This window comes from Oncorhynchus gorbuscha, linkage group LG15 (assembly GCF_021184085.1).
Source record: "Oncorhynchus gorbuscha isolate QuinsamMale2020 ecotype Even-year linkage group LG15, OgorEven_v1.0, whole genome shotgun sequence".
Taxonomy (NCBI): domain Eukaryota; kingdom Metazoa; phylum Chordata; class Actinopteri; order Salmoniformes; family Salmonidae; genus Oncorhynchus; species Oncorhynchus gorbuscha.
Window position 1 is genome coordinate 73725953 of NC_060187.1, and position 19174 is coordinate 73745126.

At 44.1% G+C, this 19174-nt stretch overlaps 1 protein-coding gene across 1 annotated transcript; it reads right to left on the bottom strand.

The window, feature by feature from the left end:
- Window positions 1-4236: 4236 nt before the first annotated feature.
- LOC123996499 (protoporphyrinogen oxidase-like) lies at window positions 4237-13154 on the bottom strand. The gene is given in 15 exon segments (XM_046299872.1): window positions 4237-5464; window positions 5636-5678; window positions 6673-6822; window positions 8694-8807; window positions 8918-9036; window positions 9183-9243; window positions 9389-9582; window positions 9705-9849; window positions 9943-10075; window positions 10210-10248; window positions 10250-10323; window positions 10395-10529; window positions 10697-10804; window positions 12412-12573; window positions 13028-13154. Coding segments are annotated over 13 exon segments (1428 nt in total). The 5' UTR covers window positions 10784-10804; window positions 12412-12573; window positions 13028-13154; the 3' UTR covers window positions 4237-5330.
- Between the last annotated feature and the right edge of the window lie 6020 nt (window positions 13155-19174).

A 19174-nucleotide genomic window follows, 5' to 3' on the forward strand; every position in this document is an offset into this window, starting at 1 on the left:
CCTCTTTCTGACCTGGTCTCGTTGAACTGACACTTGCTTATCACTCAGAAGGGTAGAGATGTCTGCTTTGCTGGTTCTGAGGAAAAAAGATTCTGCGCTTTTTCTATGGGTCTTGCTTCTCTCATGTTCCTGTACTCTCAGATGGGCATGTTTCCAGGCCTGCATGTCTCCTTTGACAAATGTACTATCACTGGCTGGAGGTTTTGCGAATGCAAGACATACTGAGCAGAACAAGGAGTGAGTTACTTCATTGTATGTCAGCCATTTTCTGTTTGTGCCATCGTTGGAGTGGAAAACATTGGGAATTACTCTTTGAGGGGGTTGTTTTGGGTGGTACTGGAAAAATAAGTAAAAATCCTTGGACTGAGGACAGGCAAAATATACAAATGGATTTTCAGTTCTTTCGCTGTCCCTTTCTATTTTCCCTGTACTGGGCTCTGAACCTCTCTCTCTCTCTGCACAACTGGTTGCTCTGCAGAATGAGATTAACATGGTAAATAACCTAAACTTAAACTTGTATTACTTGTGTAGTCATCAATTGTATGCCCCAGGATTACAGCCCTACTGATAATTTCATAAATAAAGCATATTAATCTAAAATCATAGCCTACATGTTTATATTAACGATTATATTTTAAAGATTGGAAAGCTGCCGCAGTCCTCCCCCTCTTCAAAGGGGCTGACACTCTAGACCCAAACTGTTATAGACCTATATCCATCCTGCCCTGCCTTTCTAAAGTCTTTGAAAGCCAAGTTAATAAACAGATCACTGACCATTTCGAATCCCACCGTACCTTTTTCGCTGTGCATTCCGGTTTCCGAGCTGGTCATGGGTGCATCTCAGCCACGCTCAAGGTACTAAACGATATCATAACCGCCATCGATAAAAGACAGTACTGTGCAGCCGTCTTCATCGACCTGGCCAAGGCATTCGACTCTGTCCATCACCACATTCTTATCGGCAGACTCAACAGCCTTGGTTTCTCAAATGACTGCCTCGCCTGGTTCACCAACTACTTCTCAGACAGAGTTCAGTGTGTCAGATCGGAGGGCCTGTTGTCCGGACCTGTGGCAGTCTCTATGGGGGTACCACGGGGTTCAATTCTCGGGTCAACTATTTTATCTGTATATATCAACGATGTCGCTCTTGTTGCGGGTGATTCCCTGATCCACCTGTACGCAGACGACACCATTCTGTATACATCTGGCCCTTCTTCGGACACTGTGTTACTAACCTCCAAACGAGCTTCAATGCCATACAACACTCCTTCCGTGGCCTCCAACTGCTCATAAATGCTAGTAAAACCAAATGCATGCTTTTCAATCATTCGCTGCCCGCACCTGCCGCCAGAATAGCATCACCACCCTGGACGGTTCTGACATAGAATATGTAGACAACTATAAATACCTCGGTGTCTGGCTAGACTGTAAACTCTCCTTCCAGACTCATATTAAACATCTCCAATCCAAAATTAAATCTAGAATCGGCTTCCTATTTCGCAACAAAGCCTCCTTCACTCACGGTGCCAAACATACCCTCGTAAAACTGACTATCCTATTCCACCGATCCTCGACAATGTCATTTACAAAGTAGCTTCCATTACTCTACTCAGCAAAATGGATGCAGTCTATCATAGTGCCATCCGTTTTGTCACCAAAGCCCCCTATAAAACCCACCACTGTGACCTGTATGCTCTAGTCGGCTGGCCCTCGCTACATATTCGTCACCAGACCCACTGTTTCCAGGCCATCTATACGTCTATGCTAGGTACAGCTCACTGGTCACCATAGCAACACCCACCCGTAGCACACGCTCCAGCAGGTATATCTCACTGGTCATCCCCAAAGCCAACACCTACTTTGGCAGCCTTTCCTTCCAGTTCTCTACTGCCAATGACTGGAACGAATTACAAAAAACTCTGAAGCTGGAGACTTATATTTCCCTCACTAACTTTAAACATCAGCTAACTGATCGCTGCAGCTGTACATAGCCCATCTGTAAATAGCCCACCCAATCTACCTACCTCATCCCCGTATTATTTTATTTACTTTTCTGCTCTTTTGCACACCAGTATTTCTACTTGCACATCATCATCTGCTCATCTATCACTCCAGTGTTAATTTGCTAAACTGTAATTACTTCGCTACTATGGCCTATATATTGCCTTACCTCCTCACGCCATTTGCACACACTGGATAGACTTTCTTTTTTCCCTATTGTGTTATTGACTGTACGCTTGTTTATTCCATTGTTGTTTGTGTCACACTGCTTTGCTTTATCTTGGCTCGGTCGCAGTCGGAAATGAGAACTTGTTCTCAACTATCTTACCTGCTTAAATAAAGGTGAAATAAAAATTAAAAGTTTGTGCTCTTAAGTTGTGCCTGAAGGTTCCTGCTCTGAGTATGACTCTGAACTGACCACCACCTCCAGTTCTGCAGGAGCCCGTGAAGCTTTAGTGCTGCTGCTTCCTTCTCCACCTTTACAAAGAAAATACTCTATTATCATACTCACTATCATTAGTGTATCAGTAGGCTACATTAATACAGCTCGGGAAAAAATATGAGTGGTCTCTTAGTTTTTCCCAGAGCTGCATATTATTGTAGTAACTTGTAATGCTGGTACTAATGGCTCTAATGATCTTTGTCTGTGCTGTATCACACAGGCTACTGTGTTAGGTTCAGGGATGTATTCTGGTTAGGTTAGTGTAGCCTGGTTCGCTGTACAGTGTACGTGCACTTTCCCTAGCTTATGTGGCACGAGTCATGACAACGCTGGCAAGTCCATAGTCTAGGTTTACTATTTTTTTACTAGTTGAAACATATTGCATTCAATGCCATATTATTGTAATAAAACAGACAGGGAGCAGGCCTCGAACACTCGACTTTCTAGCCCGAAGTACTGCGAGTTATCGACTGTGCCCCAAAAACATGCTCGTGTGGCAGAGTCGATATCCGCGCTTATAAACCCAGGGTCGTTACATTATGATTGTAATGTTGCACTCATTGCTATGATATAATTCATCCACGAACACGTAAGACGCGCAAACTGTTCAGCCTACCGGCCGTTGTGTCGCTATTATTAGCTAGCCATGCTACGTGTCAGTGTGTGTGTTTTAGCTAGTGTGGCGAACATTTAGCTTATTTTGCAGCATTTATCTGCGTCAAGGGCCTTCCTCTTTTTTTCTCTGCCTCTCTACTCCACCTTTCCTTTTCCGACCGTCCATTTCACCATGCGACTTGTCTAAAATGTTATCCGTAGAGAAGCAGGTAGACGGTTGTTAATGTGCGTCGCGGAGAGACGCGATGTCATTTTGGGCGCGGGGACACTGCAGCGAGAGACGAGCCTGATGCGTGGATTCGCCGTCAACTCATTCCTGTTTGCTATATTATCGCTGGTCAAGTTGACTATTCACGGCAAGCTAAAACGACCCTCATGCCACCGGGAAATGTCCCGGTGCTCCCGACGGCCAGCCGCCATTGTTTAGAATGCTGCATGCGTGCCGTCTGAAACCATTTAGTGCGCCCTGTCTGACTTTTGACGATAGTTCTGCAGCCTCTGCCACTCTTTTGGTGGGGTGCTGGTGAAGCACACCTCTTTTTCATGCAGTGCGCCAGAGCAGTTATTCCACTTTCGAGAAGAATTGTAATGAATATTAATACATGTTAATTGCATGCAAATAAAGGTTGCTTCGCTACCACACCCACAACTGAAAAAAAATAGTCTCGGATTCGCAGGTGGAGGACTTCTGTGAGAGGCCGCTGTTATGCCCGAATTCGACCCCAAACCAACGAGGAAGTCTGCTCCAGCGTTGAGTGGTTACATGAAACTAATCTGTATGTCAAGCAAAGCTCTTAACCGTGCCAGGGCCGCTCAACATTTATATTCATTTCGACTCGCCCTAAATTTGGCGTCTAAACTGACCGCAAGATATTTAAGGAGAGGCAAGCAGAGAGAAAAGCGATCTCTCGTTTATGCGACTGACTTTCAAGGTCTCAAGTTGTTTTATTTCATTCAGTGAAGCAGATCAGAGGGAAGTGACTTGTGGCCTAAATCTGTCATCAGCTCACTGTTGTAAAGCGGTTACTCTGCAGGATCTTTCCTCGGACCCTGGCTATGGGCATTGGGTAGTAAAACATATTGGTATTAACGGTCAGTTGAAAAGGACATGATGCAGGCCAAACACGTTTTTTTTTTTTACAGACAATTTGTCCTTCACTGAGACAGTCCATGACAGACAAGATTAAGCATCATATTTATTGCTCTGCAACATTCTCAAAATAATAAAGTTTTGTATAAAAATACATTATCAAGCCATCCCCTTGCCACTGTACATGCACTCTATAAATTAAAGTTTTCAATATCGTAATTAGATTCCAAATACATGATAGATCACCAAATCGAGATCACCACATCAGTCTGTGTGGTTCGGTTACCACGGTGATGAACCATCAGCGCACATACTTTACCATAATAATAATAATATATTTTTGTCTGCTATATTCACATAGAGGATAGGGTAAAACATGGATGGCTGGAAAGGACAGTTGGAGTAGGGTTATACACACCACTGATTATCACATCTTTAACACGTCTCCCACATGAAATATGCCTGTACATTCATGAAGGGGTGGTGATTTCTGTTAGCAAAAAGGCACCATAACTAAAATATGAAATCTCATCCTGAATTTAAAATGTTACTCTACATTTTGAACTACTGCATAGAAAATTAAATCCTTGAAGTAAGGTTACGGGGACAAATCATCTAAAACAGTTCAGATTGTGGTTCCATTTTACATAGTGACGACATATGACTTTCATCCAGCCCTTGATTTCAAAAACAATATTTTATTATAATGAGAACTGTTCTGTGGGTTACCCGTGGTTTCCAGGCTAGTGGTGAGGTCTCAGACATAGAATCATCTCTAGAGGACCAATCTGTAATTTGTCCAAATGAGATAGAAATGGAAAACTTCATAAATATGCTGCTTATAAATCAGGAATATTGCGCAAAAAATGCCATCCCTTTGCAGAGGGCTTAAATGCAGAGGGTGACTAGTAAATTGTATGTACATTTTTTATTAGTATTTGTATTTAACTTGGCAAGTCAGTTAAGAATAAATTCTTATTTACAATGACGCCCTACACCGGCCAAATCTGGACGACGCTGGGCCAATTGGGCACCGCCCTATGGGACTCCCAATCATGGCCGGTTGTGATACAGTTGTGTAAAAGCAAAACTAAATGTAGAACGCAATGCGATGAGGGAAAAAAAACAAGATCTCTTTCACAATATAAGCTTATATCCATGGTTGGGAACCTGAACATCTGGTTAGACTTTTCCCACAAGGCCCTCTGCTGCCGTCCGTCCACTGAAGATGACATCATTGACCGAGACGCCATCATAAGAGGACCCAGCCAGACTAAGTGGTAGATTGTGGTCTCTGATGTATTGTCTCATTTTCTGTTGATAGAAAAACCAAGCCCAATTCAACAGATACACGGTAGATAGGTATATTATAAAAAAATATACATTTTTTTCAGTACAGGGCACAGATATAAGACAGAACACACAATCAGATACCCAGCACTATAGAAAAAGTCAAATCTATTAAATGAAGACTGTCCCCATCTTACCAAGTCGTTTCCAGTGTCCAAGGTAATATTGAGGAATGCAGTCCTAGAGGAGATGAATTGCATATTAAGACAATTATTTAGCTGTCCTGATCCCAGACCTGTATGAGCTAAAGCCATCGCTTAACTGTCATCGTAATGTCAAGGAGTTGGCTAAGCACATACAGACCTGGAACCAGCCTACAAATGGTGGAGGACGTTAAAACTAAGAGTGACTGGAAAGGAAAGTAGGCACTCAGATCACATTTATGGAAGATAGCACTGAATGATGAATCCATCCTGTCAACAAATGTAAAAAAAAAAAAAAATGTCCATTTAAATTTTTTTTTTTTACATTTGTTCCCCTACAGTGTCAGTTCGGAAGTGATTATCGCGTCGTCTATCTATGCAGACCATACCATTCAAATTGAACTATTTGTCTTGCTCAAAACTTCCTGCTATCTCTGCTGCCTGGTTGTTGGTTGACATGGGAGCGCAGAGAGATAACACAAATGGAAAATGATTTGTTGGTGCTGATGAAATAAATGACAAGAACGTCTGAGCATACAACAGGGGGAATGACATGGTGCAAGGGAAACATCAGGATTTGAGCTAGAAACCGGGAGATGCAGCACTATGAATACTGATGTAGCTGGCTTAGGGTAGTGTGTGTCTGTGAAGATGTCTGTAGGAAAAGGGGAAGAGGATCTAACATCCCAGTGCCTCTCTCCATTTTGCCTATCCAGTTCCATAGAGGGAATGGGGAGAAAGACCAATACAGAAACAGAGGAGCCATCCATCCGGTGAGATAGTGATCATCAACAGGCTTGTTGATCTGTTTTCTCCAGTCTTGCTCCCCTGGGACATTGATAAGTTATGACATAGTGCAGCTCAACTGAATACATCATTGGTTGGTTTGAATATTAACTGAATTCAGGGCCCAATGAGGACCTCTGGTGACACAGTGGTTAAAGAATGAAATTGAACAAGAAGAGGCTTTTCATTCAAGTCTCTTGAAACACAAATGAAGACATGTGAAACAGTTCGCTCAAACGTCTTACCTTGAGCAGTGCAACGACGCTCCAGATAGGTCGTGAGGTAACGCCCAGGTGTGATGTCACCGCCTGGGTGGCCCTGTCCAGGAGGAGCTGCTCGGTCACTTCCTCTGAATTCCCAAACACTTCCTGGAACCAGGCCCCGCCCATCATCACCTAGGGAACACAGACAGTACACAGTAAGGCCATGACACCAACCATTTAGAGCAGGGTTTCCCAAACTCGGTCCAACATTTTGGTTGCCCTAGCACTACACAGCGGATTCAAATAATCAAAGCTTGATTTTTTTTAAATCAGCTGTGTACTGCTTGGGCAAACACCAAAGCGTACACCTAGGGGAGGCACCATGACTGAGTTTAGGAAACCCTGATTTAGAGAACTGTCTGTCTGCCAGCCAGCCAGTTAAATAATAAATTAATCAAACATCCTTTGTCCTAAAGGACCTATAAGACCGTTGCTGAAGAAATAGAACAAAACTCATTAAAAAAATAATTCGTAAAATCCAAATAACTTCACAGATCTTCATTGTAAAGGGTTTAAACACTGTTTCCCATGTTTGTTCAATGAACCATAAACATTTAATGAACATGCACCTGTGGTACGGTCGTTAAGACAGTAACAGCTTACAGACAGTAGGCAATTAAGGTCACAGTTATGAAAACTGAAGAGGCCTTTCTACTGACTCTGAAAAACACCAAAAGAAAGATGCCCAGGGTCCCTGCTCATCTGTGTGAGCGTGCCTTAGGCATGCTGCAAGGAGGCATGAGGACTACAGATGTGGCCAGGGCAATAAATTGCAATATCTGTACTGTGAGACGCCTAAGACAGCACTACTGGGAGACAGAACGGACAGCTGATCGTCCTCGCAGTGGCAGACCACGTGTAACAACACCTGCATAGGATCGATACATCCGAAAATCACACCTGCGGGCATCCTCCTCCCTCATATGGTACCCTTCCTGCAGGCTCATCATGACATGACCCTCCAGCATGACAATGCCACCAACCATACTGCTCTTCTGTGTATGATTTGCCATGGCCAGCAAAGAGCCCGGATTTCAATCCCATTAAGCAAGTCTGGGACCTGTTGGATCGGAGGGTGTGGGCTAGGGCCATTTCCCCCAGAAATGTCCGGGAACTTGCAGGTGCCTTGGTGGAAGATTGAGGGAACATCTCACAGCAATAACTGGCAAATCTGGTGCTGTCTATGAGGAGGAGATGCACTGCAGTACTTAATGCAGCTGGTGGCCACACCAGATACTGAATGTTACTTTTGATTTTGACCCCCCCTTTGTTCAGGGACACATTATTCAATTTCTGTTAGTCACGTGTCTGTGGAACTTGTTCAGTTTGTGTCTCAGTTGTTGAATCTTGTTATGTTCATACAAATATTTACACATGTTAAGTTTGCTGAAAATAAACACAGTTGACAGTGAGAGGAAGTTTCTTTTTTTTGCTGAGTTTACATTCCACAACAGCCTAGTTCAGGGCTACTGAGACGTAGTCCCATGGATGGCTGCACCGTATTTGCCTTGGCAGCAGCTTGTCTGTTTGCATACATGTCTAGAGAAACAGGCATCTGCCCAGTAAACAAATAATGTCTTAAGGCAGCAAGGAGGAACATCAATAATGGAGTGACATTTGTTGTAGAAGTCAAGTCACATGGCACCAGAGGCTATTTGCAGTTAGTTATACGTCTTCCACACCAGGGTATTCCAAACAGAAAACTCCTACCACCACCACCTCCTTGTGACATGACCCCATAAGCCTGACTGAGGCTGGACTGTGTTTGTAAGTGACTTGGAGATCTGTCATCCTGTTGTCTAAAGCATGTATAATTTACGCTGAGCGGAACACTGTATATCTTGATGGGTTCTACTATAGTTTATACATGGAAGGTTGGTCCCTGCCATGCTGTGCATTATTAACATAAGAAAGCATTCTTGCACGGCCTATAACACACACATTATGTAATTGTTTATGTATGAGAGAGAGAATATAGTACATATATATTGTGTGCCTCTTACTGTTAGTCTGGTGGTGGTTCCTCCAGTGCGGTTGTGCTGGGGGAAGGGCACAGAGTCATAGACCACCCCTAGGAGACCTCTGTCTTCTGAGGATGGCACCAGGTGGCCAAAGCCCTGAGGCCACACAAAAAAACCACTCACATTAGATACACATTCTGAAACACACGCATATACATAGAAAATAACAAAGAATCTTCAAAAAAACATTGCTTCATTGTTCTCACCGTGACAGGCAGGATGGAACCCTCGTACTCCAGGTTTACCACAGCAACGGTTACTGTGGCGATCTCACGTAGCTGCTGTGACAGAGGCTGTGCAGCAGTGAGAAGTGCTGAGGCCAGAGCTAAAACACACACAAGCACAACTGAAGACCAAAACCACACAGGCTTCCAGGTCCACAGGCAGAACGGCAGGGACTGAATTTTAGAATCACTGTGTGAAGTTAAAAGATTTAGGCTCAGTGATCAAGTTTAGTAAAAGTTAATTTACCTTTTGCTGGTAGAGCAGCAATGATATGATCAGCTTTGATGGTGCCGTCCTCCAGTTGAATCTGTGTTAAAAAAATCAATTGCACAGACATCAGTTGATTCATTTACTGGATTTAATGAATAACTTAAAAATACACATACCACAACTCCAGTGCAATGGCAGTACACATACATGTGTCCCAACCCCCAGATGTCCAGCAGTCTCACCTCCCAGCCGGTGCCATTAGTACTTAGCCCCATCACAGGGGTGTCTTTGTGCACCTCTACACGTCCCCCATTCCTCATCCTCTCCTCCAGGGCTTCCGGAAGGTTCTGTAAGCCCCTCTTCAGTGACCACTGGGCCCAGTTCTCCTGAGCAGCCCTCTTGGTCAGGGTAGAGGGGGGTACGTCTGGTCCAGGGCCTGGGGGGACAGTCACACTTGTTATTCATCTACTCAATTAGACAGGTCAGCAATATGACTATTATGGGGACATTTAAGATTCAGAATTCCTATGTAGCTTCGGTGTGGTGGCAGACTCTCACCTGGGCCCAGCAACATTCCCAGGATGATGGAACCTCTGGCCTTCTCTGCGTTGTAGAGTGGCGGGAGACAAGAGCGCACACTCAGCTTCCTGCAGTCCCCTGCAAACACTCCCCTGCACAGGCTGTCGATGGCAATGTCTGCAAGCTGCAGAGAGAGAAGAGGAGAATACTGTCACTCTGAACTGATGTGGAAGTTGTGTGGACATCATGCAGTGTATTGTTTTTAATGCCATCTCACCTCAGTGCCCAGCCTTCTCGACACGAAGGAATGAACCGACTCATCCTCCTCCTTTCCTCTGCTGATCAGTATCTCCTTCAGTACACTCTGGACCAGAGGACGAGAGAACGGAGGGACTGTATGCACTACTCCACTGGATGGAGGGAGGCAGAGGGTGACTTGGATAGACAGACTACCTTGATTCAATTCACCATGTTGTGAATGCATGAACATAGCTGTTTGTGTCTAACGTGGTACTATTTTATCATTCATCCTTACCCCCCTTACCCTAAGCCAGAAGGCATCTTGTGTAGCTGGCCTCCCACAGAGGTAACGGTTCTTAGAGGCCACGTGATCATAGGTGACTGGGAGGACCTCGCTCTCCAGCCCCAACTCTTCCACCTGTAGAAAACAGACTTAGATTTCTACCTACTATCAATCTCACACACACACACACACATTACAGTGCCTACCATGTTGAGTGTGTTTCGTCCCACGGCTCCTGCAGGTCGTATCCCTCTGGGTCCATGTTCAAACACAGCTCCATCCTCCCTACGAGTTGAACTTAGCCAGCCTCCGAACCGTCCATCCCCCTCCAGCAGCACTATCTACACAGACAGACAGGGAGAGATATTAATCTAATGGTGTACCTGTGCAGGGCCTAGTGGGCATCTCAATAGTGTAATAACAACTTAATTACAGTATGTTTGGACTTACAGTAGAGATGTAGTCTACCTGCAGCATATGTGGAGATAGTTGTGGTAATGATATTTACCTTGGAGACCTGGTGGCTCTTGCTGAGGTGGAAGCAGGCTGACAGGCCCCCGATCCCCCCTCCCAGGACAGCCACCGTCTTCTGCATTCAGCCCTAGGATGCCTAGCTCTGTGCAATGGGACAGAACAGGGCTGTAATGTTTATTCTGTACCACACAAATCCCTCAAGCATCCATGTGTAAATGGCATTAAGAGCAACTGAGCAAGCCAAGTAATGTTAATAGAAACTTCAGTGAAGTGACCACGCTTGGCTTTGGTTAAAGTGGGGGGGAAACAAGGACAGCTGCACACTGTCAGACCAGTAACTATCAAAGGCCTGGCCAAGCCTACTTGACCCCATGATGAAATGTTTTTGAAGATGAGCTTCCCCACGGGGTGAAGCAGTGACAAGGGTTTGTGGAATTCAGCTATGACTACATCGATTTGCTCAAGGTCAATACTTCTAAAAATTGTAATTGTGAGACACTCACTGTGTACCTATGTTTGTCCTCTGTAGTTGCGTGCCTGTTTGCTGAAATCCATACTTTGTAATACAACGTTCGTCAAATACAACCACCGACCATTTCCTCATTTCTGTTGCTCTAAAATGTGCCAATTGAATCTCAGATTAGGCAGGGTAGTGTATGTTTTTAAGCAATAGAAAAGTTGAAATGGTTGTATTTGACCAACGTTTTGTTAAAAAGCATGGACAAAGAAAGGCACACAACTACAGAAGACAAACATAGGTACACAGAAAGTGTTTCATAATTGACATTTTTTTTAAAGTATTGACCTTGGGTGAATCGATGTAGTCAGAGACTGACTTCCACAAAGCCTGGTCCCTGCTCAACTCCGTGGGTGGAGATAATCAGAAACTTCCTTCACCACAGAGTTTAGTTTAGTTAGCTACAAGGGCCCATTACTAAAACAATGACGGTGTCTCTCACTCATCAAACAGATAACTGACTCAGAGAGTTGTAGCCCATGTCTCCCACTAATCTTGAGTGGAGAAGGAGGATTGGGTCTGGGTGGTGGCCCCTGATAAGATGACATAATGACAGCCCCTTTCAAACTGCTTGCTGTCTGGAGACTCAGAGACAAGAGAAATGTACTTTCTTGAAACAAATACTTTCTGTACAGTCAGTGACAGTTTTCACTCTGATCCAGTTGAGCAGTAGCTGGATCCAGTCTAGCATTAGCTGGATACAGCAATAGCCTAAATACAGTTAGCTTGAAGATGATCTTGTGTTACTTTTTATTATTTTTTACTTTAGTTTATTTGGTCAATATTTTCTTAACTCTTCTAGAACTGCACTGTTGGTTAAGGGCTTGTAAAGTAAGCATTTCACGTTAAGGTCTACACGTTGTATTCGGCGCATGTGACAAATAAAGTTTGATTTGCTAGCTAATAACTAGTTTGATAAGTAAGGCCAGTGAACGTGCAAAGGCATGATGCCAAATTACACTAGGGGCCAAAGGCAGTCATTCGGTTGTGTGCAGTTTTACTGTAAATTACAATACACCGGCAACATATCAGATGGAACAACGTAACGTTCGTTTTGAAGGAGTCTTCGCTCACAACACCTGTTCTCAGGAGTTACCCGTTAGCCGGTTAGCATGCAACACAACTGGGAAAAAGGTGTAGCATACGTTGCAAAGGAAGGCACAACTTCACGAGAGGTAAACAGACATATCGATATGCTTATTGGAATAAATGTAGAAATGTCTAGAATTTACCTTTTGCGGTCTAAAGTTGGAGTCAAGACTCATATGAACCTCCGTGACATACCATTGACGACAGCGGACTTCGTCGTTGCTGCTTTGAACAACCAATTCCAATCACCAATTTCGTCTTCTTTGCTGGAAATCCTTTGCTTGTTCTTTCTGTATGGTTGCCATCTAGTGTACGGGAAAGCAATTACAACATGGCTTTCTTTTATTGCTATGTGGAGTTCATAATCATTCAAAAATTCAATGACTCATTTGCACCGGTATTTGTATTTAGTGTTTTAAAATGTTATTTTATCAACCATAATGACCCATAACTTCAAACTAGATACAACTTCCCCATACAATGATTATTATCGACCTTCATCAACCTGGCCAAGGCGTTCGACTCTGTCAATCACCGTATTCTTATCGGCAGACTCAATAGCCTTGGTTTCTCTAATGAATGCCTCGCCTGGTTCACCAGTGTTGCCAATTTAGGAACTTTGTCACTATATTTAGCGACTATTCAGACCCCTCTAGTGACAATTCTTTTTTAAATTGACTAGCGACAAATCTAGCAACTTTTTCTGGTGTTATTGGAGACTTATGGAGACTCTGACGTGAAAGCACGTATCGTTCTTACTCTTCTCAACAAGCAGCGGGTGCTTCCGTGGGCCCCACCCTGGTCCCAAAGTACTCCCACGCGGCCCAGTCCTCGCACAGCAGTCCCTCCCAGCTTGCAGTCAGAGCAGGAGATGTTTACCAAATGATTTGAGCATGCGGGAAGCCACCGCTGGCTGATCCCGCCCTGGCTTACATTCAGGGCAGGTTGTAAATGTAAAATGTTCTTTGTCTAAAATAAATCACTGCACAAAGATAAATCACTGTATTTGACTCACATAGCCTCAGCCACTTACTCACCTTGTCCACTGTGTGTGTGCCTCTCTGTGACATAAGTTAAACATCTAGCTGGCTAGCTCATCATGTCTCAGTCTAAACTGTACACTCAAAAATACAGAAAGGAGTGGGAATCAAACTCTGAATTCAAAGGCTGGTTGAAGCCATTTATTGGAGATGATAAATGGACATACTGCCTGTAACCCAAACCGTCTGCGCGCGTGCGCATACATTTATTTTGTCCCCCTACACCAAACGCGATCACCACACGCAGGTTAAAATATCAAAACAAATTCTGAACCAATGAAATTCATTTGGGGACAGGTCGAAAAGCATTAAACATATATGGCGATTTAGCTAGTTAGCTTGCACTTGCGAGCTAATTTGTCCTATTTAGCTAGCTTGCTGTTGCTAGCTAATTTGTCCTGGGATATAAACATTGAGTTGTTATTTTACCTGAAATGCACAAGGTCCTATACTCCAACAATTAATCCACACATAGAACAGCCAACCAAATCGTTTCTAGTCATCTCTCCTCCTTCCAGACTTTTTAATCTTTGATCTTATATGGTGATGGCATCTATACTTTCATAGTATTACCACGACAACCGGCAAAACAGTTTGTCTTTCATTCACCCACGTGGGTATAACCAATGAGGAGATGGCACATGGGTACCTGCTTCTATAAACCAATGAGGAGATGGGTGAGGCAGGACTTTGTTAAGGGATTTTTTTAATCAATAATGACTAATTATGTATACATTTCAATCAGGACTGACTAATCAGAATACTATTATGTTAGTGTATAGATGTATGAATTTTATTTTAATCCTAGTACTGAATATAATGTGTCTAATTATAATCAAGAATTAGAACAATGACTGTCTGTTCCTTGGTAGAAACGAATTGACATATCGTCAGACTGGCTAGAATGCTTATCTACACAGGGAGGCCTTGGCCTAGTCATAAATGATCTAAACTAGTGAAGGATGAGGTAGGAAGGCTTGAGAACTATATTGCCATTGTACCGGAGTGGAGGATGAACGGGACAGTTTGAAACCTAAACCTAATTCAATTTATAACCTGTTGTAAATTGTATCATGTTCAGTACTCTCGAGAATAAACGCTAGTGCTTGATTTTGAGACTGGTCTCCGCCCATTGTCTGCAAATAAGTTTCTTACAAATCCTTAGAAATGGGCTGAGTGTATTAATTTCATTGGGTAATAAACATATAGGAATTTAATTCCTCTAACAGACTTGCAGCGCAATCTGCATCAGAAATAGAAACAAGTTATATTTTAGCCCTTGGCATCGCAGACAATCGTTGGTGCAATAATTTAATAACATGGATTTCTAAATGTATTTTGCAACGCTCGCGCACGCGACATGTCCAGTCTGGTCAGCATGTAAGGCTGATTTCTACGCCAAACTTAGTGTAACAAGACACATGACAACTCATAAACATACTCAAAAGGCAAAGCCTTATAACAGTTCCATCCAAAACAAGCTGCCATTTATGGTTAAAGAAATTGACTCTGCAAAAAAGGCAAAGGCACCATGCCATTAGCTATCGCTGAACACTGTTCCATCTTGACATGTGATATTGACAGTGGCGTGCCGTGGGCCTGGGGCCTGGGCCTTCAGTGAAGTCCTACACAGTCCCACCCGAATTAATCCACCTCTTATTACCATCATTATGATGCCATGGCTCTAGACACTATACTTTTAGACAGAAACGCAGTATAACCAGGCGTTGCGTCACCTTGAAATTGACATTTTATTCAGAGAATTGCAGGGGAAGAGTACAAAACTTTTCATTGTGCAGCTCCGTTGCCCTGCGCGCTTGTTCGTTGAGCTGTAGATCCACTCGGGTGTCCCCAAAAGTTTTCAAAAGCACCATTGCTTGTAAGTGCCCAGCCGTACTTTGGTGTCTCGTTGCTGCCTTGGTTAGACAACTCAGGTTTGCAAAGCCAGTGTGGCTCCAAACACCAAACCGATCACTTGCAAATAATAGGCATTCCCAGCAGTACAGTTTGCAGTGCTTCTCGGAGCCTGTGAGCCATTGATAGCGCTCGTAGTTGGAACTTTGAAAGCGGCGAATGAACCCCTTTCCCGCCTGTGACAGGCTTTGTAGCGTCGGCATCGACCTCTCCTGAGAATGTCTAACTTTTCTTGAAAAGTTTGTCTTGAGAATGGCGTTAATCGATATCTTCTCCTTCTGCCATTGTGGGTTGAAAAAAACAGCTTAGTAGTAAGCAAATTAATTTGTTTATCAATTTCAGTTCCCTAGTTCTGAGACCTGCCCATATAGGACCTGCCTCTCAATATTGGTAATCCAATCAAAAGACATGCACGCACTACGCCTGCTAGCTGGCTCCTGTGTAACACTGGAGCCAGCCAGCAGGCGTACAATAGCTAACTCTAAAGCTGATTGGTTGACACTAAATTTTAATTTCCATTCACTTTAAGCTACAAGCGCCCGCACTGTTGATTCTGAAGGCCTGAGGGCAGATTTTAGACCCCTGGCAACACATGATGGCTGAATATGATTGGATAAAAGATCTAACATAAAGACCAGCCCTCCAAATCTCAACCTGGGGCTAGAAGCAGTGCAACCAAGAGGAAAGCCATGAAATGAAGAGTGTAAGTCTTAATCTGGGGAATAATTTAATACATATTTGTGGGAAAAAATATATTTTTAAAAATTATATTCTGATGATGTTTAGGCCAGCAGAGAAGGCCTTGCTGGCCCTGACGGCCCACCACTGGATATTGGAGATATTGGAGAAGCATGTAGACCTGCTTTCTCAGACTCCACTGCTGCTACCCACTTCAAAATGCACAGGACAAAGTGCACAGAAATTATTCATGGTGTTCTAGCACCATACTTTCTGAAAAATTTGGTCGCAGATGTAGGTGATCAGCGTTTCAGCCTCCTCCTCGATGAGTCCACTGATGTAAGTGTTTCTAAGTACCTGGGGGTTGTGATAAGGTACTTTAGTTACACCAAGCAGACAATTGTATCAACATTTTCTGGGGCTTGTTGTGTTGGAGGGAGGAGATGCCAAATCTATAGCCCGTGCTGTTGTGGCTTTCCTCGAGAAGTGTTGTCTTAAAAAAGAGAAACTCCTGGGGATAGGGACTGACAATGCCTCTGTTATGACAGGGATTAACAATGGGGTCTATAAAGTGCTGAAGGAGGAGTATGTTCTTATTCGCTGTGTGTGCCACTCTGCAGCTTGCTCATTTGTAGTTCTAAACATATTTAGGGTGTTTTTTACTCACTTTTTGTCTCTCCCACGATGTTATTCCTCTCTCCTACAGCGTCCATCACAATTACATGCACATGACCAATTATGCAAATTAGGTGATGACGTTATTTAGCAACTTCTAGCAACTTTTAGGACAGCCAATAGCTACTTTCCTTACTGAGGAGTTGGCAACACTGTCACAAACTACTTCTCAGATTCAGGGTTAAATTCTCAGGCCAAATCTTTTCTCTGTATATATCAATGATTTTGCTCTTGCTGCGTGTGATTCTTTTATCCACCTCTACGCAGATGACACCATTCTGTAAACATCTGGTCCTTCTTTTTCTTTGGACACTGTTAATAACAAACCTCCAAACGAGCTTCAATGCCATACAACACTCCTTCCGTGTTCTAAAGCTGCTCATAAATGCTAGTAAAATGAAATGCATGCACTTCAACCAATCGCTGCCCGCACCCACCCGTCCGACTAGCATCACTACTCTGGACGCTTCTGACTTAGAATATGTTGAAACTATAAATACCTAGGTGCCTGGTCAGACTGTAAACTCTCCTTTCAGAATCATATTAAGCATCTCCAATCCAAAATTAAATCTAGAATTGGCTTCCTATTTCGCAAACAAAGCCTCCTTCACTTATGCTGCCAAACATATCCTCGTAAAACTGACCATCCAACCGATCCTTGACTTTGGCGATGTCATTTATAAAATAGCCTCCAACACACTACTCAGCAAACTGGATGCAGCCTATCACAGTGCCATCCGTTTTGTCATCAAAGCCCCATATACTACCCACCACTGTGACCTGTATGCTCTCGTTGCCTGGTACTCGCTACATATTCATCGCCAAACCCACTGGCTCCAGGTCATCTATAAGTCTTTACTAGGTAAAGCTCCACCTTATCTCAGCTCACTGGTCACCATACCAACAACCACCCATAGCACGTGCTCCAGCAGGTATATTTCACTGGTCATCACCAAAGCCAACATCTCTTGGGCCGCATTTCCTTCCAGTTCTCTGCTGCCAATGACTGGAACGAATTGCAAAAATCACTGAAGTTGGAGACCTATATCTCCCTCACTAACTTTACGCATCAGCTGTCAGAGCAGCTTACCGATTGCTGCAGCTGTACACAGCCCATCTGTCAATTGCCCATCCAACCAACTACCTACCTCATCCCATATTTGTTTTTTTCTGATCTTTTGCACATCAGCATTTCTACTTGCACATCCTCATCTGCACATCTATCACTTCAGTGTTAATTGCTAAATTCTAATTACTTCACCGCTATTGGCCTATTTATTGCCTTTACCTCCTTACTTCATTTGCACACACTGTATACAACTGCCAGCTAGCCTACTTCAGCAGTACTGTATCATTTGAATCATTTTAGTCAATAAGATTCTTGCTACGTAAGCTTAACTTTCTGAACATTCGAGACGTGTAGTCCACTTGTCCTTCCAATCTCCTTTGCATTAGCGTAGCCTCTTCTGTAGCCTGTCAACTATGTGTCTGTCTATCCCTGTTCTCTCCTCTCTGCACATACCATACAAACGCTCCACACCGCGTGGCCGCGGCCACCCTAATCTGGTGGTCCCAGCGCGCACGACCCACGTGGAGTTCCAGGTCTCCGGTACTCCCTCCAGTCCCTCGACTTCTTGGCACTGACGGAAACATGGATCACCACAGATAACACTGCTACTCCTGCTGCTCTCTCCTCGTCCGCCCACGTGTTCTCGCACACCCCGAGAGCTTCTGGTCAGCGGGGTGGTGGCACCGGGATCCTCATCTCTCCCAAGTGGTCATTCTCTCTTTCTCCCCTTACCCATCTGTCTATCGCCTCCTTTGAATTCCATGCTGTCACAGTTACCAGCCCTTTCAAGCTTAACATCCTTATCATTTATCGCCCTCCAGGTTCCCTCGGAGAGTTCATCAATGAGCTTGATGCCTTGATAAGCTCCTTTCCTGAGGACGGCTCACCTCTCACAGTTCTGGGCGACTTTAACCTCCCCACGTCTACCTTTGACTCATTCCTCTCTGCCTCCTTCTTTCCACTCCTCTCCTCTTTTGACCTCACCTTCTCACCCTCCCCCCTACTCACAAGGCAGGCAATACGATCGACCTCATCTTTACTAGATGCTGTTCTTCCACTAACCTCATTGCAACTCCCCTCCAAGTCTCCGACCACTACCTTGTATCCTTTTCCCTCTCGCTCTCATCCAACACTTCCCACACTGCCCCTACTCGGATGGTATCCCAACCTTCGCCGTCCCAACCTTCGCTCTCTCTCCCCCGCTACTCTCTCCTCTTCCATCCTATCATCTCTTCCCTCTGCTCAAACCTTCTCCAACCTATCTCCTGATTCTGCCTCCTCAACCCTCCTCTCCTCCCTTTCTGCATCCTTTCACTCTCTATGCCCCCTATCCTCCAGGCCGGCTCGGTCTTCCCCTCCCGCTCCGTGGCTCGACGACTCATTGTGAGCTCACAGAACAGGGCTCCGGGCAGCCGAGTGGAAATGGAGGAAAACTCGCCTCCCTGCGGACCTGGCATCCTTTCACTCCCTCCTCTCTACATTTTCCTCTTCTGTCTCTGCTGCTAAAGCCACTTTCTACCACTCTAAATT